We start from the raw sequence: 25,631 nt of genomic DNA, 5'->3' as shown, positions 1-25,631 counted from the left end.
GACAAGCCTGTGATGAGCGGCGGGCGGCGGCGGCGGGCGGAGGCGCCATGGAGCCGGCGGAGGTGAAGGACCGCATCCTGGAGAACATCTCCCTCTCCGTCAAGAAGGTGGGAGTCGGAGCATGGCGGGGGCTGCGGACACCGACCTGCAGTGCTGAAAGGACTAGGCCTGGCGACACACCTGGGCTGCTGAGGTTGGGGACAGCCCTGGGGAACCCCAGCGCCGGGGCTGTGAGGCTGGGGACAGCCCTGGGACAGCCCTGGACTCTGGCGTAGGCCGGTGCTGTGCTGTGGTGGTGTGGACAGCCCTGGGGACCCGCTTTGTGCAGGTGGGGCTGGGGACAGCCGGGAGGACAGTCCCTCTGCAGGGCTGTGGGGCTGGGGATGGCCCTGGGGACCTCGCTCTGCAAGCGCTCTGGGCCTGGAGACGTCCATGGGGAAGCGCCTCTGCTGGTGCTGGGGACAGCTCTGTCCTCTGGTTGAAGGTGGAGCTGTGGGCCTGGGGGCTGTGTCTGCAGAGGTGCATGGCTGGGGGACACTCCTGGGGGCCCCCCAGACACACACCCCTGCCATGGGTGTAGGGTTGAAAGATGGGTCCCTATGGACCTCCTGCCTGAGGCATGGGGCTGAGGGACAATTGTACAGACCCCCACACCCGAGAAACATCCCAGGGATACTGATGAACTCTGGGACAGGAGCATGGGGTCAAGGGCACACAGCATCCCCTTTGCCAGAGGTGGACACTTTTGGGAGTGTCCTTGGAGACCCCCTGTGCTGAGGGTATGAGGTTGGACACAGCTCTTCTGGTGGTGGGGGTGGCACATCTGGGGTGTGGAGTCACCCTATCAAAGGGACACCTTTGGGTTACCCCTGGGATCCCTCTGTCATAGCTGGGATATACTGGGATTCTCCTGACCAGGGTTCCCGATTTCAAAGGACAGGATTCGGAGGACCCTTTTTCCTGTTCAGGAGGGGTTTGGAGTCCAGCCTAAAACCATCTTTCCAGAGGTTCTCCCTTCAACCAGGTGTGTCCTGTGGGGGGCACAGGATAGAGGGGCAGGACCTGTGACATTCTCCCCACGGACACGGGGGATATGTGGTTCATTCCTGTGCCCTGCTCTATGCCCTCAAAGTAGTGCTCTGAACATGTGTCCTCTCACCTTCTCCTTGCCCCTCGTTTCTCCTTGGGCGGTTTGTTAAAGCCCATCCTGGTGGTGGAAACATCCATGAGCGGCACAGAGAGGACTGGGATGCTGAAATCTTTGGGAAGGCCAGAGGAGTGAGTTTTAAGGACATGCTGGAAGCTTTGGTTTGGCCCACACATAAGCTCCAACCAACCTTGAAAAAGAACCCCTGCTCCATTTGAGAAGGCAACAGGAGTTTCGTTTGTGTTTGTCCCAAGATTTTTTGGGGTAAAGGCTGTCTGGACTTGCTGTTGTTTCTCCAGTTGTTGCATTTCCTGTGCCTTATGGAATAGGAGTTTTCCTGTGCTCTGCAGTATGTCCTGACACGGATTCATCCATGAAAATTTGTTTTATGAAGACCAGCACAAGCAAATTCCTGGTGCTATTAAGAAAAGGATGGCTGGACACTGCCTCTGGGGTGTAGGATGGATGTGCAAACCTCTCCCAGCTTTTTTCTTCCATGGATGACCCTGGCCTCTGGTCTCTTGCCTTTTTGTCCTCTAAAAATTAAGGATAATCTTCTGTCTATCTGGAAATCAGTGGATGTTCAGCCTGCTTGGAGCTCTGTCACAATGTTCTGCAATGCTCCTGCCTCAGTTTCCCTGTATATATAAGGAATACAACTTCCCACACAGGATTGGTTGGACATAATTTATTTGCATTCAGAAAATCCTTGGGAGATCACGTTTGGAAATGCTAAAAAATCAACATGTTTATTTTAACTGCTGTTGTGATTGAAGAGGACTCTTCAGCTCCAGCTCTGCCAGCACACCTTGGCCTGCCTGATCCCTGCCAACTCCTGTCTTGGTCCAGCAGTGAAAATTTTGGGAATTTCTAATCCTGCCTGTTAATTCTTGTTCAGAGCAAAACTCAGGGAAGTGTAGGAGCCTGATGGATTAAGTGTAGGCTGATGGATTAATTTCTACCATCCCAGTGAAACCAAACTCAGGCCATGGTGAAATTCCACCCTGCTTTTTTACCCCCAGGATGCAGTTCTCCTTCCTCAGGGAAATCACTATGGAGCTGCTAATTTTTCGCGGTGCTTACCTCTCCCACTTCAGCCTGAAATCCCTGATCCTCTTTTTCCCTGTGAGTGGCAAGAGTAAAGTACTAGGTTAGGGGAGCAAGTGGCTTTGTGCTGGGAAATCCTACTCTCTGTCATCCTCGTCTTGAGTAACTCCTTGGCACTGGAATTGTGTCATGGGGCTTGGAGGAGTTTTCCAAGCATCCTACCTCTGATTTCAGAAGCTTCCTCGCAGTGTGGGTTGCTCACTCCTTACTTTTGCCACTGGTGCAGGAGGATTTGGATGTGTCTGTGGTAATGGTGGGGGTTTTCTTTTCTCAGCTGCAGACCCAAAGGGGAGGAAACAATGCCTTATTTTCATGGAGCTGCCCAGGGAAGAGCACCCTGTGCTCAGCAGCCTCAGATGGGGAAGGAGAGGAGCAGCAGCACAGCCCTGGGAAGGGTTTGACACTCAGGGCTGCGGCTGTACCTGGCTGTGATTTCAGTTTTTACCAAGTGCTGCTGGGTTTTAGGGGTGGGGGATCAGTGCATGTTGGAGCCTGGCTACTGAGAATTTTAGATTTTCTGTGCTGACAGGCACTGATCCCTAAGAGAACACTGCATTTGAATTGAGGTTGTGGAGAAGACTTCTAAAATTGAATGATAGAACTGGGATTATGGGTGTGTGGATTTTGTACAAATCCACAGCAAAAAAATGCTTCAATTCCAAGCAAATCCCTCAAACCTCAGTGAACAGGTCCGTTTCTCTTATTTTCCTGGAGAGACTTGAGGGATGGAGCACAGATGGAAAAGTGGCAAATGTGCTTGGAGAGGGTAATTCCAACCTGTGGGGTTCTCTGTGTGGTTCCCAGGTACCAGGGGGAAGATCAGTGGTGGCTCTGCTGCAGATTTCAGAGCTGTGGGGTTGGAGGTGTGAAGTCAGCCTCCACTGAAAAAAGTGAAGCAAAACACCTAACTTAGATAAAATAGGCTTCTCTAACCAGAGACATGTCAAGAGATTTCTGTTCTTGATGGCTTCAGGAGAGGCTGGGAAAGCTCAGCACTGGGGAGCTGGGTCCCTGCTTCAGTTCCAAGGGAATTGGGAGCATGGTTTTGATTTCCCATCTACAGCTTGTCCTCTGTGTCCTCCCTGGGAGCTGTAGATTAATTCACAGTGTGATGCTTTCTGCACACATGGACAGTATTGTGACTGTTTAATTTCCCTTATCCCACTCAGTTCCCCTTCTGCTAAGAGGGCTGTGCTCCAGCTCAAATTACTGCACAGATTGCTGCCTAACCCTTGTTTTTTGTGAAGATCTAGGGCTTTATTGGGGCAGAAGGCTGGGGATGGGCATGATATGGCTCAGTGTGCAGGCTCTTGTTCACTCAAGTGCTTGTTTCCTTCTAGGAGATGCTGCTGTGTAGGGTGGCAGTGGGATGAGGGCAGCTTCCTGGTGCTGCCCAGGTGAGCTCTAAACACACCAGAAATGCCAACAACTTCAAATCCATCCTTGGCCAAGCATCTTCTGGTAGCCAGGAGCTGTCACAGGTTCCCTGGTCCATGAAGCTGGTGGTTTGTGTTCTCTTGACTTTCCCTGAATATTCCCTGGGCTCAGGAGAGGTTCAGTGCTCTCCTAGCTGGGATTAGGTGGTGAAAATGCAAAGTCCTTAAACAGTGTTATTGTTGACAATTCCAGGAGCTGAATGTAAAATCAGAAAAGAGGTTAGAATCCCAGATTTTGGGACTCCTCTCTGGTTTTCAGGCCATTCTGCTGCCTTTGAAGGACACACATTGCCATGAACTCTGGAGCAGCTGATCCTTGGTGCATGTCAATCAGGTGGAGCAGTGCTTTTTGCTGACGTTGCAGGAGTTCTTGCCAAAAGCTCTGGCTCTGCTCTGTTTCTGCATGACTTTGGGAAGGTTTCCACTGCCCTCACAGCAAGCTAATGCTGAGCCTTTGATGCCTGTCTCCAGGTTGGATTTTTAGCCCTGTACCTTTGAAATGCCTTTTCAGTCTCCTAAGCTGCTGAGCTCTGCCTTGTGACTCGTCTGCTTCTCCTGCAAGGCAAGGGAGGGTGGGTTTGGGCATGGCTTAGAGCCCCTGTATCCTGGAGAGGAGCAGGGAGTGCTGGAGGGGAGCATCCCTACTCAAATCACGTAGGGAATGTGCTCATCTCTGCCTGGCTGGATTTATTTAGCCCAGCACTGAGGCAGCAGCTCTGGAGATGTAAAAACAGCCAAACAGTCTCTTGCTTTCTGCTCCCTTTTGAGAGGCACTTCTCTGGCTCAAAGACCACAGGGGTTTTATCTCTGCCAGGGTCTTTCCTCTCATTCACTCACGTCTCCCTAGGCCACATCTGTTGCTGCTGCAGGGACCACACGAAGAGGGTAGCCCTGCATGTTCCTTTGTCACATGTACCAGGTTTGCCAGCTGCCAAAAGCCTGTGGGTGAAGTAGCAGCAATCTCATGGAGCTCCTGAGTTGTCCATGAAGACGACACAGGGGTCACTCAGGTGCTTTTAACAAGTCCACAGGTGTGTCTTGGTGGGCCTCCAAGGGCTTTGTCTCTGTGGTGCTGTGGTTCTGCTGTCATTGCAGCTGTGTATTGCTTGGGTTGCTTGAGTATTTCAAGGTTTATCTCTTTAGAAATTCCTCTTGCTTAATCCCAGTGATCAGGAAACTTCCCTGCCTGGCCATCCAGGAGCCAGTCTGGTAGTCCCACTCACACACACCACCACAGGGCTGGTGCTGATCCAGGGTTTGTCATCCACAATTTCAAGGGGAGTTCTGCAGGTACCTAAACTGATGTTTGTCTTCCATAACACCCAAAATCAGCTCTGGAGCTGAGGGTGGACAAGCCTGTGATGACGTTTTGGGAATTAAAAAATCCCATTTGTTCTCCTCTCTCTAGCACAGAGCATTTTGCTGGGAGAGCAGCTGGTTTAGGAGGGTGAATTTGCCGTGGTTTTCCCAAGGAGCTAAAGGAAAGCCTCCAAGCCTTTCTGCTTCTGATTGCACAATTTTGGTGGCTGTTGAGTGATTTCAGCTTTCCCCACTTCTGGTGAGCTGGTCCAAGAGGTGTAACTGAATTAAGCAGGGGCTGGAGGCCATGGGCGGTGGGGAGGGACTCGGAGCTGCAGGACCCGGCGTGTGAGGGAGCAGCAGCTCCCTGGAGAGCAGCACTTTGCTTACTTCTGGTGTGTTTGCCACTGGACTTGGGTTTTTTTCCCATAAAATCTATTTTTTCTGTTATGCTGAGCATGTTACCTTCCCACCTGCCTTTGGCTAGCTCAGGGACCCTGTTCCACTGCAGACAATTCTGTGCCCAGCCCCTGCTCTGCTCGCTGTGCAGAGGAACATCATGCTCCGTAAAAATTCCCACTGGAAAAAAACCTATCCTTGTCTGAGTCACAGAGGGGTCCAGCCTGCTGCAAGATTTGCTGCTTAGAAATAGTGAAGGAAGGCCCCAGAAAAGCCTTGGGGGGTGTGAGCTGACAAAGTGTGTGTATCTCAGGAGGTGACAATCTTGCTGACATTTGACTGGGAATGCTTCAAAGCTCAGTGTTTCCAGCAAGGAGCAACTTTGCTGTGGGTTTCAGTTTCACCTGAGTCAGGCTCCTGTCTCTCCACATCTGCAGGTTGCTCCAGTGGCACTCGTGGTGCCTTCCAGATGCTGATGTTCTGAATGTGCCTGGTGTTTTTTTTCTGGAAAAAACCCCAAGATCCAGGCAAGGTGCACAAAGTGGGAAGCTGGGCACTGAGGCCAGTGCTACTTTGTAAGGAGTGTTGAGTCAGATCATGTGTGTGACCTCCAAAATGTCCTGCTGGAGCTGAAGTTTTAGGGCTTTGTGTTGTACAAGTGCATGAGAAAGACAAGCGCCCCTGCCATGGCATTCAGCCTGCTTTTATGGATGCTATGGAAAACTAGGAGTTTTCCAGGCACAGGAGTTCAGCCTCCTCTGTATCCATTTGCTATTGCATGTCTGTACCCCCTGAGCAGGTGTGAAAGTGACAGTTCTGAGGTGTCTGTCCTGGCCCTTCCCGCGTGTCTTCCCTTGGCGCTGAGCTGTCATCGCCTGGGGACAAGGTCAGTTGCCCTTTCTTGTGCTCCCTGGAGCTCCAGGATTGCTCCTGAGGGTGCTCAGCTCTTCCAGATGGGGAAAACCCCTCACCTCAGTCCATGTACTGTGGGTGGGAATGAGGGTTTTGAAGCACCTTTCCAATCCCAGTTAAGGAGCTGAGGAATGCAAAGGGTGTTTGTTGTTCTTCCGCTGTGTTTGTCCTGCCAGGGAAATACCAAGCAGAACAAGTGAAATGGAATTGATGTTGGAAAGCTGCTGGTGAAACATCTGCAGGGCAGATTTACAGAGGGGAGATGGGGACTCAGTTGAGCTGTGGCCAGCCCTGAACAGGTCAGGAGACTATTTCAGTATTCCAATGAGGTTTTAGAGTTACTGAAGGGATTTCAAAACCACCACAAGAATGATTAGATTTGGGAATGGGCTTTCCAGAACACCTCCCTGATTATTTTTTTGGCTTCCTTTGCAACACAGGAGCTCTGCAGATCAGCCTGGAAATCTTCACACTCATTCAGAACCACTGCAGTAATAGGTTATAAAATTGTGCAAGGAAGAGCCTCTCTCGTGCGTGCCAGCGTGGGGTGGGGTGTGTCACTGCTAGAAAAATGAACTTGTGGTTGATAAACAGCAATTAAATCCTCCTCCTCCTCGGTGGGGACGTGGTGTGAGTGTTTCCCAGTGGCAGCCAGGTCTGTTCCTGTTCTGTTCCAGGCTCTCCCAGGAGTGTTCAGCCCGTGGCTGGGCTGCTGTTGGCCCTCTCCCTGAGCAGGTTCTGGCCCAGGAGTGCTGGTGCTCAGACCTGGCCGGGGCTGCAGAGTGGTCCCGGTGGCTGGATGGCTGGGATGCCTTCTGCATGCCAGCAGGGCTTCTTTTGGCCACAGGAATGTCTATAAATAGCCCCGGATCAGGGCTCCAGGCATTGCTGTGCCCCTCAGGAGCACGAGTCCTCCATCTGAGTCAGCCTCCAGCCCTTCCTTCTGGATTTGGGGCGCAGAGGAGACAAGGGGAAGAGCATCTCTCCAGAAACCCAGGGATGGCATTTTTAACCCAATTATTTGCCTCCTTCCTGATCTCCCCAGCTCCAGCTGGGCTCACTGCCCAGCTGTGTCAGGGAGCTGCTTTGTGGATGCCTCATGAAGTTGGTCACCACCTCCCAGACAGGTCTAACTGCAGAAGGAGAGGCTGGTTCAATTACCCATGTGTGTTTTATAACAACTTACAGGAGACTCCACATAAACACTCTGTAAAATGCCATTTTTTGGCACAGTGCCACATCACTGCTGCCATCACCACATGGGTGCTGGGATCATCCCTCATGATCCTCATGATCACAATTCCTACAAATTTTCAGCTAGGCATTGATCTTTGAAAAACGGCACAGCTGGACTTTGGTCCCCAGTTAGGAAAGCTGTTTCATCCTAACTTTTCTCTGTGTGTCTTCACCCTTCTTCCCAAGCCAGAAACACCTCCCCATCAGCTTTTGCAAGTGTTTCCCCACCCTGGCTGGAGGGATGACTCCACCCAGGAGATCCTGAGGCTTGCTCTGTCTTGTTTCCTCCCTGGTCAGGGTGGCTGGGCAGGGATTCACCTGGCTGGTCTCTTGTGGGAATTGTGCTCCAGTGAGCCGTGCCTGCCCTTGGCTGGGCACTGGCAGCCTTTGGCCGTGTTTATTTTGGAGGGATGCTGGGAGTGGCACCATCCCTGGGTGCAGTGCTGTATGGGGACGTGGTGGCACATTTCAGTGGGAGTGAGCCCTCGTGGCTTCCTGTGACCCACAGCTCCTAAAAGGCCGTGACTCGGAGTGCCGGAATCCCGATCCCAAACTGCTGAGCGCGCCTTTCCCGCCCTCTGGGCTGGTGTGACCCTGTGACTCTGAGCAAAGCACAGTCACAGCAGCCCATCCTCTGGCCCCTGATGTGCCACAGGGACTGGATTGAGCCTTTTGGGGTGGGTTTGCTCTGGTTTGGTCATGGAGCCAGGTTTTCCAGCAGCCTCCCCAGGAAGGGGGATGCAAGGGGAGCTGGTTTGTGCAGAGCAGGAGGCTCAGTGCTCCTTGCAGAGCAGCTAAAAGGGACACCAGCCTCTGCTGTAACAAAGAATGAGCCTTCAAACCCTAAACCTCTTCCTGGGGGAAGATTGGGCTTTTCCAAGGAAGAGAAATCCATTTTTGAGGTGGAGATAGCCACCATTTGCTAATAGTTTGCAACCTTGGATGACAGGAATGGGTCAATACATGGAGAGGAATGGGAGCTGTGCACTGGCTGCAGGAAGGAGCATGACGAAGTTCTGAGTTATTTTGGGGGAAAGGAGGAAAGAAAAAAGAGGAAATACTTCTATTTCCTCATCTCTTTTGCTGCCCAGGCATGGAGTGTCTCTGTCACGAGGAATTCCTCTGGTCAGAGGCACAGACAGGCTCCAAGTTCCCTCCAAACTGACCTCCCCAAGCTGTGTCTCCTTTTTTTCAGTGGTGAGTTCACGAAATGCCTGATTTATTCTTGTTCCCCCCAGCTGCATTTCCCCAGTCCAGCACAGAGCCTGCAGAAACACCCAGAACCTCCTCCAAGGGTGCCCCAGCTCCCTGCAGAACCCAGAGCCTGGCTGGGACAAGTTGGGAATTTCTGCCTTCAAATGCTGGCTCATGTCCTGTGAGATCTTTGCTTCTGCCTCAATTTTCCCAAAAACAGGATATTTTAGTGAGCTCCAGCTCTTGGGAGATCATCCCCATGACTCTATCCATCCGTCACCTAAGGAATATGGCTCTAAATTATAGGTTTGTTTCTTCCTCTGGTGTCCTTGCTGCAACTTCAAACACTGGCTGCAAGTACCTCCTGAAATTTTTCTTAAATAGTGGGATTTCAGGGCATTTTCCTCTCTGCTTCAGTCTGGGCTTCCTGTGAATAGTGGGAATCTTCTGGAAAAGCTTCCTCCCAAAAATGGATAGGAGCTGTTGAGCTGAAATGCTCCAGGTCTCACCTGGGTGTTGTGAAAGCCCCTGAGGATCTCCAGAACACCCACAGGTGCCTCTGCAATCACACCTCCTTGTGTATCTGCTTCCCCAGGGGATTCACCTGCTGGGACAGGGACAGGCAGAGCAGGGCTGTGCCATCGGACAGGGGAGCTCTGGCTGCCATTCTGCAGGCTCAGCAGTTTTCTCTCACATAAGGGCTGGGACCATCTCCATGCAGGAACCTGCCTGGCTCTGCCATCTTACCTAAGAGCTCCAGAGGGATTCAAGGTCTTCAGGCCAGGAGGGTGTTGGAGCTTGATATGTTCATACTCCTGAGAGTGTTGTTGGGGTCAGTTCCCAGGGGCCCTGAGGTGTTCTCTGAACCCTGGGCAACTGCACATCAAGACTGGATGATTTTTCCAAAAGAGCTTCCCTGGTAATAATTCTGGAGGAGAAACCTGTTTTGGAGGGACAGGTCAGACTTGACAAGCACAGTAATGTCAAGTTTTTGGGTTTTACACATCTATCATCTAGTGAGGTTTGGCAAAGACATGTTAGGTCACTAAAATGGCATATATATTGTCTCTAATATTGTTGTGGCTCAGCTGAGCTGTTCTTGCACTTTGCCAGCAAACAGCCATGGCCTGTCCAGCTGAGATTACATCCTGGGAGGGTAATCTCCCTGCCTGGATGCCAAGGGTGTGTGAGACAGGACCTAAATAGATCCCTAAGCTCTGGGGGCAGGAGGAGGCCTGTGGGTCAGCTGGGAAGGGATATAGGATTTGGGTGAGGGGATTTTTAGGATTTCTAGCAAAACCAAGGAGAGGCCTCATCCTTATCAGAGCCAGAAACAGAGCAGAGCTGGGGTTTATTTTGCTCTGAACCACTGTGTGGTGGCTGCAGAGGAACCACCAGACCCTGCTGTAGTGTTGGCTGGGAGGGAAGAGGCTGCTCACCTTCGGGGAACTTGGTTGTGCAGCCACCATGGCACTGCTGGGCTGTGAGACATGGGGACCCTGGGCAAGGTTCTCCCTGTAGTTACTGCCTCAGACTCCTCTCAAAACCATCGGCTGTACCCCGTAAGTAAAACCTGCAACAGGGTTTAGCAAGCTGAGAGATCACAAAAAACTTCAGTGCTGAATATGAGCATTTTGGCACTTCCACCTGCTCCTTGTGGGCTGGAGAAGGGCATTCCAGCCATCTCATCTCTTCTTTTTGCAGCTGCAGAGTTACTTTGCTGCCTGTGAAGATGAGACACCGGCCATCAGAAACCATGACAAGGTCCTGCAGCGGCTCTGTGAACACCTGGACCACGCTCTGCTCTACGGGTGAGCCTGGAGCCCAGCCTGGGGTGCTGCTTTTCCCCATGGAAAAAGCCTGGTGTTGGGCCTCAGCAGGGAGAAAGCATCTGGGCAGGGATTGGTGTGGAGAAAATGAAGCTTTTGCTTAATTTTCCTCTGGGATGTTTCTTCCTCCAGACTGCAAGATCTTTCCTCGGGGTACTGGGTGCTGGTGGTTCACTTCACGCGCCGGGAAGCCATCAAACAGATCGAAGTGCTGCAGCACGTGGCCACCAACCTGGGACGCAGTGAGTGTTCAGTATCCCCAGCTCGCTGTGGGGACACCTGGGGAGGCCCAGGTTGTGCTGAGGAGTTGGGGCTGCTGGTGGATCAAGGGAGCCATTGGGATCCAGGTCCCAGGCAAAGGCATTGCAGAATCATTAAAGTTGGAAAGGACCTCTAAGATCATCGAGTCCTACCATTAGCCCAGCACTGCCACGTCCACCACCAAGCCAGGTCCCCAAGTGCCACATCCACACGTAGTTTGAACATTTCCAGGGATGGTGATTCCACTGCTTCCCTGGGCAGCCTGTGCCAAGGAGGTGGGAGTCCTGCCATGACTACGTGAGGTCTCTGGAAATAATGTCACTGTGCCTCGGGGTCAGGTGCTGAGGTGTAGCCTGGCTTCTGCTTCCCTGAAACACAAGAGGCTGTGCCCTCAGGAAGGGTTCCAGACAGATGGGAGTCCTGTGGGGCCATGCCTTTGGGAAGGGTTCCTGGCAGATGGGAGTCCTGTGGGGCCATGCCCTTGGGAAGGGTTCCTGGCAGATGGGAGCATCCCCTGCCCTTGGGAAGGGTTCCTGGCAGATGGGAGTCCAGCAGGGCCATGCCCTTGGGAAGGGTTCCTGGCAGATGGGAGTCCAGCAGGGCCATGCCCTTGGGAAGGGTTCCTGGCAGATGGGAGTCCAGCAGGGCCATGCCCTTGGGAAGGGTTCCTGGCAGATGGGAGTCCAGCAGGGCCATGCCCTTGGGAAGGGTTCCTGGCAGATGGGAGTCCAGCAGGGCCATGCCCTTGGGAAGGGTTCCTGGCAGATGGGAGTCCAGCAGGGCCATGCCCTTGGGAAGGGTTCCTGGCAGATGGGAGTCCAGCAGGGCCATGCCCTTGGGAAGGGTTCCTGGCAGATGGGAGTCCAGCAGGGCCATGCCCTTGGGAAGGGTTCCTGGCAGATGGGAGTCCAGCAGGGCCATGCCCTTGGGAAGGGTTCCTGGCAGATGGGAGTCCAGCAGGGCCATGCCCTTGGGAAGGGTTCCTGGCAGATGGGAGTCCAGCAGGGCCATGCCCTTGGGAAGGGTTCCTGGCAGATGGGAGTCCAGCAGGGCCATGCCCTTGGGAAGGGTTCCTGGCAGATGGGAGTCCAGCAGGGCCATGCCCTTGGGAAGGGTTCCTGGCAGATGGGAGTCCAGCAGGGCCATGCCCTTGGGAAGGGTTCCTGGCAGATGGGAGTCCAGCAGGGCCATGCCCTTGGGAAGGGTTCCTGGCAGATGGGAGTCCTGTGGGGCCATGCCCTTGGGAAGGGTTCCTGGCAGATGGGAGTCCAGCAGGGCCATGCCCTTGGGAAGGGTTCCTGGCAGATGGGAGTCCTGCAGGGCCATGCCCTTGGGAAGGGTTCCTGGCAGATGGGAGTCCTGCAGGGCCATGCCCTTGGGAAGGGTTCCAGACAGATGGGAGTCCTGTGGGGCCATGCCTTTGGGAAGGGTTCCTGGCAGATGGGAGTCCAGCAGGGCCATGCCCTTGGGAAGGGTTCCTGGCAGATGGGAGTCCTGTGGGGCCATGCCCTTGGGAAGGGTTCCTGGCAGATGGGAGTCCTGTGGGGCCATGCCCTTGGGAAGGGTTCCTGGCAGATGGGAGCATCCCCTCTCACCCAACCTCTTGCTGTAGCAGTCATGTGTGTGATTCTGCATTTTCCCTGCTCCAAGTTGTCCATAGCAGATATTTGGGACCATTGAGGCCACTTCTGATGCAGGACCATGCCCAGATCCTCTGTGCCTGCTTATCCAAACACCTGCCTTGTCCTGGGCCTGTACTGGTGAGAGCAGAGCTGAGCACAGGCTCTACTGTCACCTCTCTCTGCACCAAAATTTGTGTCAAATCTCACCTGGGCTGATTCATGGCAATTCTCCCTCTGCCTCTCCCATCTCCTGGCATTTCTGGTAGGGCTCCCATCTTGCTGGAGGGACACAGTTGTGTGGCTACTTCTTTACTTGTCTCTCACCAATTTTACTCCAAATCATTGATCTCTCACTGTCATCCCCCCGCCCCAGATTTCCCTCATAGTTGCTCCCCTCAAATGATATGAATGAATGATCTGAGGGGTTTTACTAATTTGTGACTGTTTCTAGGCTTGTGTCACTTCTCAGGTGTTTCCAGATAAATCTCTCTGCTGCTCTGTTTCCAGGCCGGGCCTGGCTATACCTTGCCCTCAATGAAAATTCCTTGGAGAGCTACTTGAGGCTGTTCCAGGAGAACCTCAGCCTGCTGCACAAGTACTATGTCAAGTGAGTATCCGAGCTCCTTCTTTGGGTAGCATTTGACATCCCTCCTGGTCAGAAGGCAGCCTGAATTTGCCAGTGGGGTACGAGCAGTTGATCAGGGCTTAATTTTTTTCCTTGTGGGATTTACATGGTTAATTTAAAGGTCCTAGATGTGAACACATTGTCCTCTTATCTCTATGAGGCCCTGCAAGCATTTCTCCTAGTTCCTGCTTTTACTCTGCAGTCCCCTTTATATTTTTCCACGATTTCCAAGGAGCTGCTGAGCTCCTGTTCAGGCACACAGCTTTGCTGGACACCTGGAAATGTGGCTGTAGCTCAGTTTGGGGACAGCACACAGTGGCTGCCCTCAGAGGCAAGGAGTGGGCTGCCAGCTCCAGGGCCGATCTGTGGCAGCTCAGAGACGCCCCCAAAGAAACAGAAGGGCCCTTGTAGCTGCTTCTCCTCTTTCCCTCATCTGTAAAGCCCTTTTGTTCCTCCCTGCGGCAGGAACGCCCTGGTCTGCAGTCACGACCATCTGACCTTGTTCTTAACACTGGTGTCTGGACTGGAGTTCATCCGCTTTGACTTGGATCTGGTGAGTGTTTGATCTGTTCTCCGAGCTCTGGGAGAGTGGGAATGTGGAGCAGGGGAGGTCCAGGGTGGGACAGATCCCTCCGCTTGGTCCAGGGTGGACTTTCAGATGATGCTGATGATTTTGGGAAAGACTTCTAGGTCTTTGGGGATCCAGCAATGGGATTTATTCCTGTTGCTCTGTTCTTCACTGCTTGGAGGAGGAACAAGGCAGCTGCAGGGCAGATTGATGGGGATAAAGGAGCTGAGCTCTCCAACTGTGGTACAAAACCCTGGTGTCCCTCCAGAAAACACAAATCCACCAGATAAGCCTTGGTAAAACCACTGGGTTTCCTCTGAGATGGACACTGAGAAGGGACCTTCAAGGGGCAGTCCCAGTGTTTTGGTGGGGTGGCATTTTCCCCCAGCTGTGCCAGTAACAGTGACTGCAGCCTGACTCTGAGCACTCCCTGCCCTGCAGGATGCTCCGTACCTGGATCTGGCCCCGTACATGCCGGATTACTACAAACCTCAGCACCTGCTGGACTTCGAGGAGCGCCTGCCCAGCTCCGTGCACGGCTCCGACAGCCTCTCCCTCAACTCCTTCAACTCTGTCACCTCCACCAACCTGGAATGGGACGACAGTGCCATTGCTCCATCCAGTGAGGGTCAGTGGCGTTTGGGCACAGTGTGGGCAGGGCTGTGTTCTTCCCACATCCCCTTCAGATAAGGCAGCAGATTTTAGATTGGAAGAGACCAAAGCAGGAGAACCAGCAGCCAGGCTGGGCGTCTCTCCTGTCTGACATCCTTGGGAGACAGGACAAGGGGGAATAGGTTTAAACTAAGAGTTTTAATCAAAAAGATGGGAAATTTAGATTAGGTATTAGGAAGAAATTCATCCCTGTGAGGGTGGTGAGGCCCTGGCACAGGCTGCTCAGAGAAGCTGTGGCTGCCCGTGCATCCCTGAAAGTGTCCAAGGCCAGCTTGGATGGGGCTTGGAGCAGCCTGGGACAGTGGAAGGTGTCCTTGCCCATGGCAGAAGGTGGAATTAGGTCAACTTTAAGGTCCCTTCCAACCCAAACCATTCTGTGCTGATTCCATGCCTCAGACTGGGAGAGAAGGACATTCTCTGCAGGCACCCCAGGTCACATTCCCATCCTGAGGGTTTTAGCTAGAACTGGAGGACTCTCCCCACAGAGTGAAGGCCGTGCCTGTATCTGAATGTGGCTTCCAGGTCAGCAGGGACACAGGGCTGCAGGGGAGGTTTTTAACTGTTTGTTTCACAGTCCAGAGAGCCACATGTGCTGGCCCTGGAGGGGAGTAGTTTCCAGAGTCTTCTCTGTGTCTTCGGTCTGGGAGAAAGGCAGCCATTGGTCTCAGAGGTGTCGGTTTGTCCTCTTGATACATCTTGAGCAGCCTGCTAAAATGTCCTACCCACCCCCTTATCCCTTCAGAGAGGCTGGGTGTTATCCCTGATGAACTGGGCAGACACGTACGTTGTGTCTGCACCACGAGTCTGCTGCAGCCAGAGCAGGGAGCTCCTGTCCTGCACCCACCATGTTCACATCAAGCAGCAGCTCTGCTGGTGCTGTTCCTAATCCAAAATGCATTGGCCATGTCCTGGTTTTTACGTCAGTTTGAACAAGAGGGATTATGGATAGAGATGGAATGGAATGGAATGAACTGTTAGATGGATGGAGAGAATTTGGGCCTGAACCCACACACAGATGGGTTTCCTCAAGACAAGGGTCACCAGGTGCCTTTCATGACCGAGACAGAACCTGCAGGTATTAAAGATGCTGAGAAGGAACAGCCTGGGATGGGCATTGGAATTGTTTTAACAAAGGACTTGGAAGCACAGCACTGGTTTGGGCTCACCACATGTGCACTCAGGAAAGGGTTTGATTTTAGGGACTTGCTCATGCCAAATCTCCAGCATCCCAGGGAACTTGGAGACAGCATGAGGAGCCTAGAAATAAAAATCATAGAGGATGGTTCTCTGTCCCCAGAGGTTTGGCATAAGCAGCTGTTGTGCTGTACCCCTGGTTTTGCATTCCTGCTCCTCCCTCAGCAGAGCATGGCTTGTGCCAGACACCTCCTGCCTGCCCCTACCACTGGGTGTCCCTGGCCTTCTGGTGAATGGCTGCTTAAAGCTCAAGAGAAGAGGGCTTTGGAGTGGAGATCCAGGAGATTTTGGAGATGGGCTTTGGGTTTGGCATCATCTCAGCCTATTCCATGTGTCCAGGCAGTGGCTGTGCTGTGTGTCTCAGTCTCCCCATGCACAGAAGGATTTGGTGCTGATGTAGGAATGCTGGACCAGGACCCAGGAGGGCAGGAATTGCTGCTGCTCCTCTGGTGTGGAGGAATTTAAATTTTCCCTGTAACTATTACCCTGCTCATCATTTCAACAGGAGCATGTCTCTACCCTGAGAGTGTAGGTGGAACTGGGGATTGTAGGATCAGAGGACAAGTTTTCCCCTTTAATCAGATCCCTGGCTTTGCAAACATTCATGAGTCAAACATCACAGTATCTATGGGAGGTAAGTGTGAAGTGGGGAAACTGAGGCACAGAGAGATTTAAATTGTTTCCCAGAGAGGATCAAGCCCTAGGTGCCACTGTTTATCTGGTTTAGCTTCCCAGCAGCTTGAATAATGGGGCCTTCACCTTTCCCTGGTCCCTTTGTAGCTCCCAACACTGGTTGTTCCAGAAGGAACAACCACTAGTGCAGCTGGTTTCCATTCACATTCCCTATTTTCTCATGTTTCAGATACCAGTGGGCAATTGTTTTGTTTCTCCCCAGTCCCATCTCCCTCCCCAAATCCCCCTCACACTCTCCCCACTTACCTGTATTTCTAATCCTGAGTTTTATCCCTCATTCTTGTAGATTATGATTTTGGAGATGTCTTTCCAGCAATGCAGACCATGCCCAGCAGAGACTGGGAAGGTGGGACACGCTCATCTCTTACAGCATTTTTGTTTTCTGTCTGCATTGCTGCCCCCTGAGCTTGCTGCATGTTCCCATGTTTGTTTCTTTAACAACCAACTGCCCTGTCCTGATGGAATTCTGTACAGGCCCAAAATGTGGGATGTGCCAGCTGCCCTCATGCCATGGATTTCCTCTCTGGGGTAAAGCACACAGAGTGCTGACTGAAAAATTGATCCACCATCATTGGTTTCCTGAAAGCCCTGGAAAACAGCTCAACTAATTCTGCTGCCTTTAATTTTGGGCATTTTGCAGGGATTAATTTGGGAGGTTTCGTTTTCCCTGGAGCATCCTGTTCTGTGTCAAAACTTCTCTCATGAAGCCACAATGTCCAGCACACGGCCATGCTCAGTTTGGGTCACTACATTTGTTATTTTTATTAATGTTATCACTTTTTAAACCCACTTACCAGCTACCTCTGGCCTTTATGGCCAAGAGCACTTGCCCAGCTTAAAGGAATTTATTCTTCTTCCACCTGCAGCCCCTGTGCATATCCTGCACTGCAGCAGCATCCTCTCTGCTTCACTCCCAGAGGAAACACACCACACTCTATCCTTTGCAGCTCAAAGCTGGATCCAGGTGGTCCCATCAGCTGGAGCCTGATGGCACCACTTGAATATTTGGGGACTATTTGGGCAAATCTGCCTGAATTCCATGTGGATTGCTCCAATGTGGATTGCTCTTGGGCTCTAACACGCTCCCTCTTAGCTTCTTTCTTACCCCCTGCACAGGGATGTCACAGAGGTGGTTTAACCTGTCCCTGGAGGGTACAAACCAGATTTCCAAACCCAGGGTGCAGCCAACAGCTCCAGTGGGGGTGTTGGATGGAGGCTGATGCCCAGGGATGCTGGGGGAAGGCAGATCCCTCTGGATTTGAGGATAAAAAACCTGATTGACTTCCCTGGTAGAGCTCACTCTCTCCCTGCTCCAGGGCAGCTTTTTCAGTGAGAACAAAGTGGAGTTTTGGAATCATCCAGCACAAACTGCCTGGATTAGAGTTTTACAAGAGGTTTCATTTTCCTCCTCAAATCCCACACCCCAAATCAGTCTGCCAGGGCTGTGGTTCTCTTCCCAAGGGATCTTTTTAGCTGACTGTGAAAGGAATCAGAATTATGGAATGGTTTGGGTTGGAAGGGACCTTAAAGATCATCTCATTCCAATCCCTTGTCATGGGCAGGGACACCTTCCACTAGACTAGGAATGGTGCTGGAGAACAAAAGGGCATGGATAACTTTTCTTTAACCATGATTTTGGATGGATGATAGATAATAATAGTCCAAGCATGACTCCTGCAGCCCTTCTCTGCTCTTTTTCCCTCTGAAGACTAACACGGGCCCAGCTGTTTGTGCTCTGCCCTGCCTGTGCTGCCTGCTGAATGCTGTGTCCCCTCTCCAGCACACTCCAGTCCCCACGTGTGTCTCATGTGAGCAGAGGAGAGCAGCCAGCTCTGTCAGGATTGCTGCTCCATGGGCTGGCTCTGTGTCTGCCCTTCCACCTGAGCAGGCACCTTCCCACGGCCACGGCAGGGGAGAAGCAGCAGCCTCGTGGCTCGCTGTCACCTTGCTCAGGAGCAGCGGCCCCAGGACCCCTCAGACTGCTCCCACAGACACACCTCTGCTCTCCATCGGGCTGCTGGCTCCTGGGTGACTGAGCTGCTGCGTCCAGGCATTCTCTGAACTGCAGAGGGGGTGCAGGGTCTCACGCTGGCCTCCCTGTCTGTCCTCACCAGGAGCTGCTGGCACTGCCAGCGGCGTGGTGCCCACACAGTGCCCCGAGCCCCTGGCGCGTGGCTTGGCTCGGTCTGGCTGCGTGCAGGAGCCCGAGCCGGCGCTGATGCGCTCTCGCTCCCTGTCCTGCAGACGGGGACCTGACGGACACGCTCAGCTGCCCGCGCTCCGCTGCCTCGGAGGCCAACGGCGGCAGGGCCGCGGCGAGGAGCCCCACGCAGCGCCACAACCCCTTCAACCAGGACAGGGCCGAGGCGCCGTCCTCCGCCGACACCACGCCGGTGCACGCGGCTTCCCGGGACAAGGCGGAGGCCACCCCCGAGGGAACGGACCAGTCAGAGAGCTGCACGGAGCTGGAGGTCATCAGGTAGGGACGCAGCTGCTGGCCTTGGAGAGTGGCGGATGTTGAGCATGTGCCACCTCTTCTGTCCCGGCGAGGACGGTCTCCGTGCTGCAGCCTTTATTCAGCCCTCTGAGGCTGGGCTGGGTTCCTTGGGCTGATTCCACATCACCTCCTTTTCTTGCCAGTGTGTGTCAGAGGGCTCAGAGTAATCCATGAGCGTTTATTTGGAGCTCTCTCCAGCTGGTGGCAGCTTTGCAGCAGCTCTGGGGCTTGGATCTTGTCTCCCGTCCTGTTCCTCCTCCTGCTTGTCGGTGAACTGTGGCCAAACCTGTCGTGGGAGATGCCTCTGCAGAGCTCCTGGCCGGGGTTTGGACGTTTGACTCCTGCAGGGGAGATCCCCAAGGGATCCCTCAGAGCCCTCAATCCAGACAAAGAGCTCAAGGCTCTGTCTGCTCACACCCAGCAGTGGGGACTCCCCAAACCCGCCCAGCAGGGCTGTGCTGGAACAGAGGAGCTGGGTTTTACACATCATCCCACATGGCAGACACAGGGAAGGGGAGCACTGGGCTCACTTCCCAAACAGGGGTGACCTGGCAGCAGTTTGGGTGCTGTGGGTGCCAGAACACTTCTGCAGCACATCCTGGTGTGCTCCAGCCTGCATCTCCCTCTCCTGGCAGGGGGGGACACGGCATTGCCACCTTCAGAAATCTCCCTTCCTAGCTTCTTGGTCTCAGCCAGGGATTTCTCCCACATTACTTCAGCACCACAACCATTTGTGATCCCCTTACAGCTGAAAGAAAGCCCAAGGTGCTTTGTCAGCAGTGACACCTTTTTGGGATAGGCAGGAGAAAGTGCCCATACCTTGTCTTGTGAAAACTGGCACAGAGACGGGGGCTCTACATGGCTGCACACTGAGCAATGTTCCTAATTAGAAGGATTTCTCTGCAGTAGGGAAAATTGTGAAGGAATGTTGTTGGACCCCCGTGCATACTGCAGAGTCTAAACAGGCACAGTGGGTGACGCTCTTCTCTCCCACAGGTTAGCCAAGAAGAAGAAGACGGGCAAGAAGAAGAAGGTGAAGCCTGAGGAGACGGTGAACAACCCGGCGCCCGCAGCGCCCGAGGCCAGCGGGGACAGCGGCATCAACGGGCTCAGCGACAGGGAGGAGCCACCGAGGGACGGGGAGGGGGACAGGGAGGAGCCGCCGAGGGACGGGGGCTCCGCTGCCCCGGGCGGGCCGGAGGAGGGCGGGGAGCGCGCTGCCCTTGGCCCGCTGGCCCTGCGCATCCCCGAGATGAAGGACACGTCCATGGAGAGCCTGGGGCAGCCCCTGAGCAAGGTCATGGACAGGCTCAACGGGCAGCTGGACCCCGGGGGCTGGAGCGCCGCCATGGAGCCCTCCGGGCAGCCCTTTCGGACCGGCACGCCAGGGGAGACCCCAGATGGATCGTCCTCTGGCGACTTCAGCGAGGGAATTTCAGCCCCCATGGACTTCTACCGATTTACCGTCGAGAGTCCAAACGCTGCTGCACCAGGTGGTGGCCACCATGACCCTCCAGGGCCTGGCCAACCGCCACATGTTTCTGGTAGCCCTGAGGCTCCTGAAGAAGAAGAAAGCAAAGAGGGAGAAGCAGTTGGGGCAGTAGAGTCTGAAAGGGCAAGTGATGAACCTCAAACTAGCCAGACAGAAACCACCAACCCACAGGCTCTCTGTGAACCCAAGAAGGAGCAGCCCAGCCCTTCCCCAAGCAGCGCTGAGGACTCTGGGGTGGAGGAAGGGCAGGGCAGCCCCTCGGAGCTGACCCATCCCTCCGAGTTCAGGTGAGGATGGGTTTGCTCAGCAGGGAGAGCATCTTGAAAACAATCTTGAGCTCAAGTTGCCGCCTTTCCCTTTGTCCTCTGTTTGGGGGGCAAAGCCCACCCTTCTCCAGGATGAAGAGGAGGCACAAAGGGTCAGGAAGAGAAGGTCTTGGGGAGCTAATAAGTGCCCAAAATCATGGACATGTACAACAAGGAAGGGCCTGCCCTTCCTGGACTCACCCAGCCTCACATCCGTGTCCATCCTCTGCTGTCTCTCTCCACAGGGTGGATAACAACCATCTCCTCCTGCTGATGATCCATGTCTTTCGGGAGAACGAGGAGCAGTTGTTTAGGGTAAGGGGTCTCCATCAATTAAAGATCAGCTCTGTGCCTGCATCAGCCCAGGGCTGAGAGCTCCTTTCTTTCCATGCAGATGATCCGAATGAGCACAGGGCACATGGAAGGGAACCTGCAGCTGATCTACGTCCTGCTGACAGATTGCTACGTGTACCTGATCCGGAAAGGTATCTCATCCCGACAGCCTCTGGGCTCAGTGGCAGGGAGGGAGACTCCATCTGTGGCCTGTCCATGGATTAGGCCATCATTGCCTTCACTGCCAGTTCCCTTGAGTCCTGTGGTCACAGCAGGGAGCTCAGATTGACTTGTCCCCCAGGAGCCCTGGGACACGTGCTGCCTGGGCCATGGCTCGGTTTGCAGGGGTGTCACTGCTGCTGCAGAGGGGATGCTGTGCTCCCCTTCATGTGGCTCTCTCTGTCTGTGCCAGGGGCAGCGGAGAAGCCATACATGGTGGAGGAGGCTGTGTCCTACAACGAGCTGGATTACATCTCGGTGAGCCTGGCTGGGGGGCAGCTTTCACCTGTCCAGGGCTGAGGGTGTGTTTGTATACATGGGGAGTGTTCTGGGCAGTGAACCTTTGAGACTGGGAGAGCTGGCAGTGATGCCCCTTCAAGTGCCATCTCTGTGGGTGCCCATGTCTTTGCATGGGCAGCAGAGTGACGACCCTCTCCCGGGGGCCAGAAGCCCAGTCAGCCCTGCTCTGTTACCCCTCATCCTGTGCCTGCTTCCCTAACCATTGCTGTGTGGCACAGGTTGGGCTGGATCAGCAGACAGTGACCCTGGTGTGCACCAACCGGAGGAAGCAGTTCCTGCTCGACACTGCTGACGTGGCTCTCACCGAGTGAGTGGGGAACTGGAGCACAGAACTCGGATTCTTGGACTTGGGGACAGTAGGAGACTTCAGAGACAGCCCTTCATGACAGTCTTGCCACCCATGAGGGGGTTGGGGGCTGGTTTGATGCCACTGGCTGAACCCAGCCGACAGCTGTAAATGCCTCAGGCATGGATACAACCAGAGTATCTTCCCTGGATCAAGAGTTACTCCATCCCTCAATCTGAGCTTTGGGACTCTGGGCAATGCAGACCAAATGTCACTTGTGTCACTTGGCATGAGTAGGGATGAGCTCCAAGGCATGTCCCAGGTCTCTGTGTGTGCTGGCAGCTCAGAGAGGTGACCATCAAGCCACTGTGCTGGGATGAGTGACCACCTCTGGGTGTCACCCGTCTCCTTTCTGGAGTTCAGACTTTGCAGCCTCGTATCACCTTTGGTCCGTAGGTTGATTTTGCAGCTCTTTGGTCTGGAAGACCAGAGGCTCATGGTTAAGGGGAGCCCCTTAGGCACCAGAGTGTATGAGGGAGATGAGGGGCTGTTTGCCCCAGCCTTGTCAGAGATCTCTGTCTCCCTCTCAGGTTCTTCCTGGTCTCCTTGAAGTCAGCCATGATCAAAGGGTGCCGGGAGCCCCCTTATCCCAGTATCCTCACAGATGCCACTATGGAGAAACTGGCACTTGCCAAGTTTGTGGCACAGGAGTCCAAGTGTGAGGTGAGTTTGGATATCACACCATCACTGCAGGTGACAAAGGCTCACAAGAGACTCCCTTGACTTCTCCTGGTTCTTACAGGCCTGCAATGTGGTTGTGCGTTTCTACGGCCTCGTTCACTGGGAGGACCCCATGGATGAGGCGCTGGGACCCGCCAGCAGCAGCTCCTCTGCAGAACACGCCGTCACCAAGGATGGCATCCTGCACTACAAGGCAGGCACCTCCTACCTGGGCAAGGAGCAGTGGAAGCCCTGCTTCGTGGTGCTCAGGTGGGCACTGGGGCTGTGGGACAGGGCTGGGGTCAGACAGGGCTCTTGGGAGAAGGTGCTGGGAGCAGTTTGCTGCCCAAGAGCTGCCTGGGAGGTGGAGAGGGCTCATCTTGCCACCTAAAGGGGCCAAGGCACCGGTTTGGTGGCTAAAGCCACAGTTTGTGGGTGCCCAGCAGCAGAAATGTGACCCCACAGGGATGTGTGGGTGGAGGGCAGGGCAGGGGTGGCTGTGGGACCAAAGGCAGGGGATACCAGAGCTGGGCTGACTCCAGTTACCCCCTCTCTTGTCTTCCCAAACGGCAGCAATGGGATCTTGTACCAGTACCCAGATCGCACGGATGTCACCCCTCTGCTCTCCATCAACATGGGGTGAGTGGCTGGTAGGACACAGCACCCAGACTCCATGGGGATCTGGGGAGCAGGAGCTACTTGGGATGTCCTGGAGGGATTCCAGGCTGGATCATGGCCTGTTCCATGCTGCAGGAATCCTGGCTGCTCCTGCCTGGGGGCAGGTGTCAGTTTATTTTGGCTCCAGTGCATGCCACTGGAAACGGGCTCATTTTCTTCCTTGGAAGGGGCCTTGGCCTCTGAAGGGTGGTGCATCCCTCCAGGAGCCCTGCTGGGAGACCCACTGTGATCAACTCCAGCTCTCCTGCAATGTGAAGAGTCTGGAGATGGTCCTGGGAGCAATCCCAGGGGATGTCATGGATGGGGAATGAGAGTTTGTTGGGAGCAGGGGTGAGGTGCTGCCCAGGGAGGGCAGTTGGAGGCTGTTCTCAGGCTCGTGCTGGCCCATCCATCCCACTCATCTCCATCCTCCCCCTCTCTCCCAGCGGCGAGCAGTGTGGGGGATGCCGGCGTTCCAACACCACCGACCGGCCCCACTCCTTCCAGGTGATCCTGACGGACCGGCCCTCCCTGGAGCTGAGTGCTGAGAACGAGGAGGACATGGCAGACTGGATGCAGTACTTCTGCCAGGCTGTCTCCAAAGGGGTGAGCTGGGGACAGGCCCTGAGCGTGGGTGCTTCGGTCCCCTCCTTTGCCCAGAGCCCCTTTGGTGCTGCCGAAGGGAGCAGGAATGTCTGGCAGGATGGAGCAGGCAGCTTTATCCTGAGCCAGGAGGGTTTCCCCACAGGGCACCCCATGGAGATGGGGCTCCATCATGCCAGGTTTTACCCCCCTTCCCCACTCCAGGTGATCCCCCAGGGTGTTGTTCCGACGCCGTGCGTTCCCTGCTGCCTGGTGCTGACGGACGAGAAAGCTTTCACGTGCCACGAGGACTGCCAGACCAGCTTCTTCCGCTCGCTGGGCACTGCGGAGCTGACCGACATCACCGCTGTCTCCACGGAGGCTGGCAAGGAGTACTGCATCCTGGTGAGGGCAGGGCTTTGGGACCTGCTGGCCCAGGGCTGGGCAAGCACCCAGTGCTGACACCTGGCCTCTCTCGGTGTTCAGGAGTTTGCTCAGGACAGCAAGGAGTTCCTGCCCCCCTGGGTCCTTTATTTTAGTTGCACTACGGAACTGGAGAGGTTCCTGTCAGCACTGAATGTCGCGTGGAGGAACATCTACCAGGTGAGCATGTGGAGCTGCCTCACACCCTCACTGAGCGAGGGTGGGCAGAGGGATGAGTTTGTCCCTGTAGGGGTGAACCCAGATTTCCCACAAAGGGCAGGAGAGCCAGAGAGCTCCTCTGGCTCCATATAATCACAGGATGTGGGATTTAGAGGCTGGCAAGACAAGCCATGAGCACCCAGTACTGGCAAGGGGAGTGGGAGGAATGTGGGTCAGCCCTGCTGTCACCATTTCCATGACACAGGTGGCTTGCCCATGTGGGTTTGAGGTGGTTTTACAGTGTGAGAGGGAGAAGTGACTGTTGTCTGTTTCCCTCCTGCCACCCCACACCCATGTTTCAGGTCGATCTCCAGCACAAGGCCATTCTGGATGCTGCTGTGAAGAAGAAATGTGAGGATGCCCAGAGCCTCATCGACAGCGCCTGGCAGCGCAGCGACAGCCTCTGCCGGGGACGGGCCGAGCGGGACCCCTGGTGCTAACCCTGCCCAGGGGAGGACAGCTCACGGGGGCCCATTTTTGGGGATCAGGGCCTGTATCTGGGCAGCTGGCACCCCAAACCCTCCTGCCATCGCTTGGTCCCCACTAGGGCCATGCCTGCAGCGTGGACCCCGCGCTCTCCACCAAGCCAAGAACGTCCAGCGTGGTTTGGGGAGCAGCCAGACGCTTCACCGCCTGCACCTTCCTCCTTGTCCAGCTGCCACGGGGCAAATAATTTGCCTTTTACAGAATAATGTCCCAGCAGTAGTGAGGGAGCGGGTGGGAGCAGGGTGGGCTGGGACAAGCATCCCCGTTCTGGTGGGGAGCAGGACTGAGGACTTGTTCATTTTCGAACAGGGTCGGGGCGAGGCGGGAACACTCAATCCCCACCGTGCATGTTTTGTTGCTCATACAATCACCGCTGTGTTGGGAGGAGGAGTCGGCACCGCCCCGCCTCCTTCTCCGGGAGAGCTCGCCCGGGGCCTCCGGGCTCCACTGAACCACGCAGCCTGTCCAGGAGATTTGAGGCTAAGGAAGAAGGAACAAGGCCAAATATTTGGCTTAAACATGGTTTTAGGAGATGTCAGGAGCCGGTTTGTGGTTTTAATGCTGACCCTGTGCATTGAGGGAGAAGAGATGGAGTCCCACGTTCTTCAGGTGTCCTGAGGGACATTGTCATGTGGCTGCCACCAAACATGTCCCCATCTCCTCAGCTCACTGCATCTGAGGCCAACGAGGACCCATCGCCACTTGCGCTCCACAACGAGCACTTTGGGGCACAACCCCAGCTTTTAAATAATATTAATAACAATAATAATAACCTGGAGACCTTCTCATGTAATATAAGTTCACGGGGCCTTTTTCTGGGAGGAAACATACGTGACTGAATGTATATGTACATACATTTGCTTCCTTTCCCCCCTCCCCAAATAAACAGACCTTGGTAACTCAGCCTTGGCCCCATGC

General features: G+C 54.4%; 1 protein-coding gene across 2 annotated transcripts; it reads left to right on the top strand.

Annotated features, from left to right (window-relative positions):
• The first annotated feature begins 22 nt into the window (after positions 1–22).
• On the top strand, positions 23–25,616 carry PLEKHM2 (pleckstrin homology and RUN domain containing M2). 2 transcript variants are annotated; one of them, XM_041419453.1, is made up of 20 exons: positions 23–107; positions 10,435–10,541; positions 10,692–10,801; positions 12,950–13,049; positions 13,533–13,620; positions 14,077–14,263; positions 16,481–16,540; positions 18,439–18,673; positions 19,688–20,470; positions 20,734–20,803; positions 20,883–20,973; positions 21,234–21,298; positions 21,559–21,647; positions 22,217–22,349; positions 22,429–22,616; positions 22,920–22,985; positions 23,450–23,609; positions 23,811–23,990; positions 24,072–24,188; positions 24,530–25,616. In XM_041419453.1, the coding sequence occupies exons 1-20, from the start codon at positions 48–50 to the stop codon at positions 24,665–24,667; spliced, it is 3,027 nt and encodes a 1,008-aa protein (XP_041275387.1). In that variant the 5' UTR covers positions 23–47; the 3' UTR covers positions 24,668–25,616. The 2 variants fall into 2 exon arrangements, with proteins under 2 accessions (XP_041275387.1, XP_041275389.1); XM_041419455.1 differs by lacking the exon at positions 16,481–16,540.
• The last annotated feature ends 15 nt before the right edge of the window (positions 25,617–25,631 follow it).

This window comes from Onychostruthus taczanowskii, unplaced genomic scaffold (genome assembly GCF_017590055.1).
Source record: "Onychostruthus taczanowskii isolate IOZ18803 unplaced genomic scaffold, ASM1759005v1 scaffold61, whole genome shotgun sequence".
Taxonomy (NCBI): Eukaryota; Metazoa; Chordata; class Aves; order Passeriformes; family Passeridae; genus Onychostruthus; species Onychostruthus taczanowskii.
This window is presented reverse-complemented; position numbering and strand designations above follow the sequence as displayed.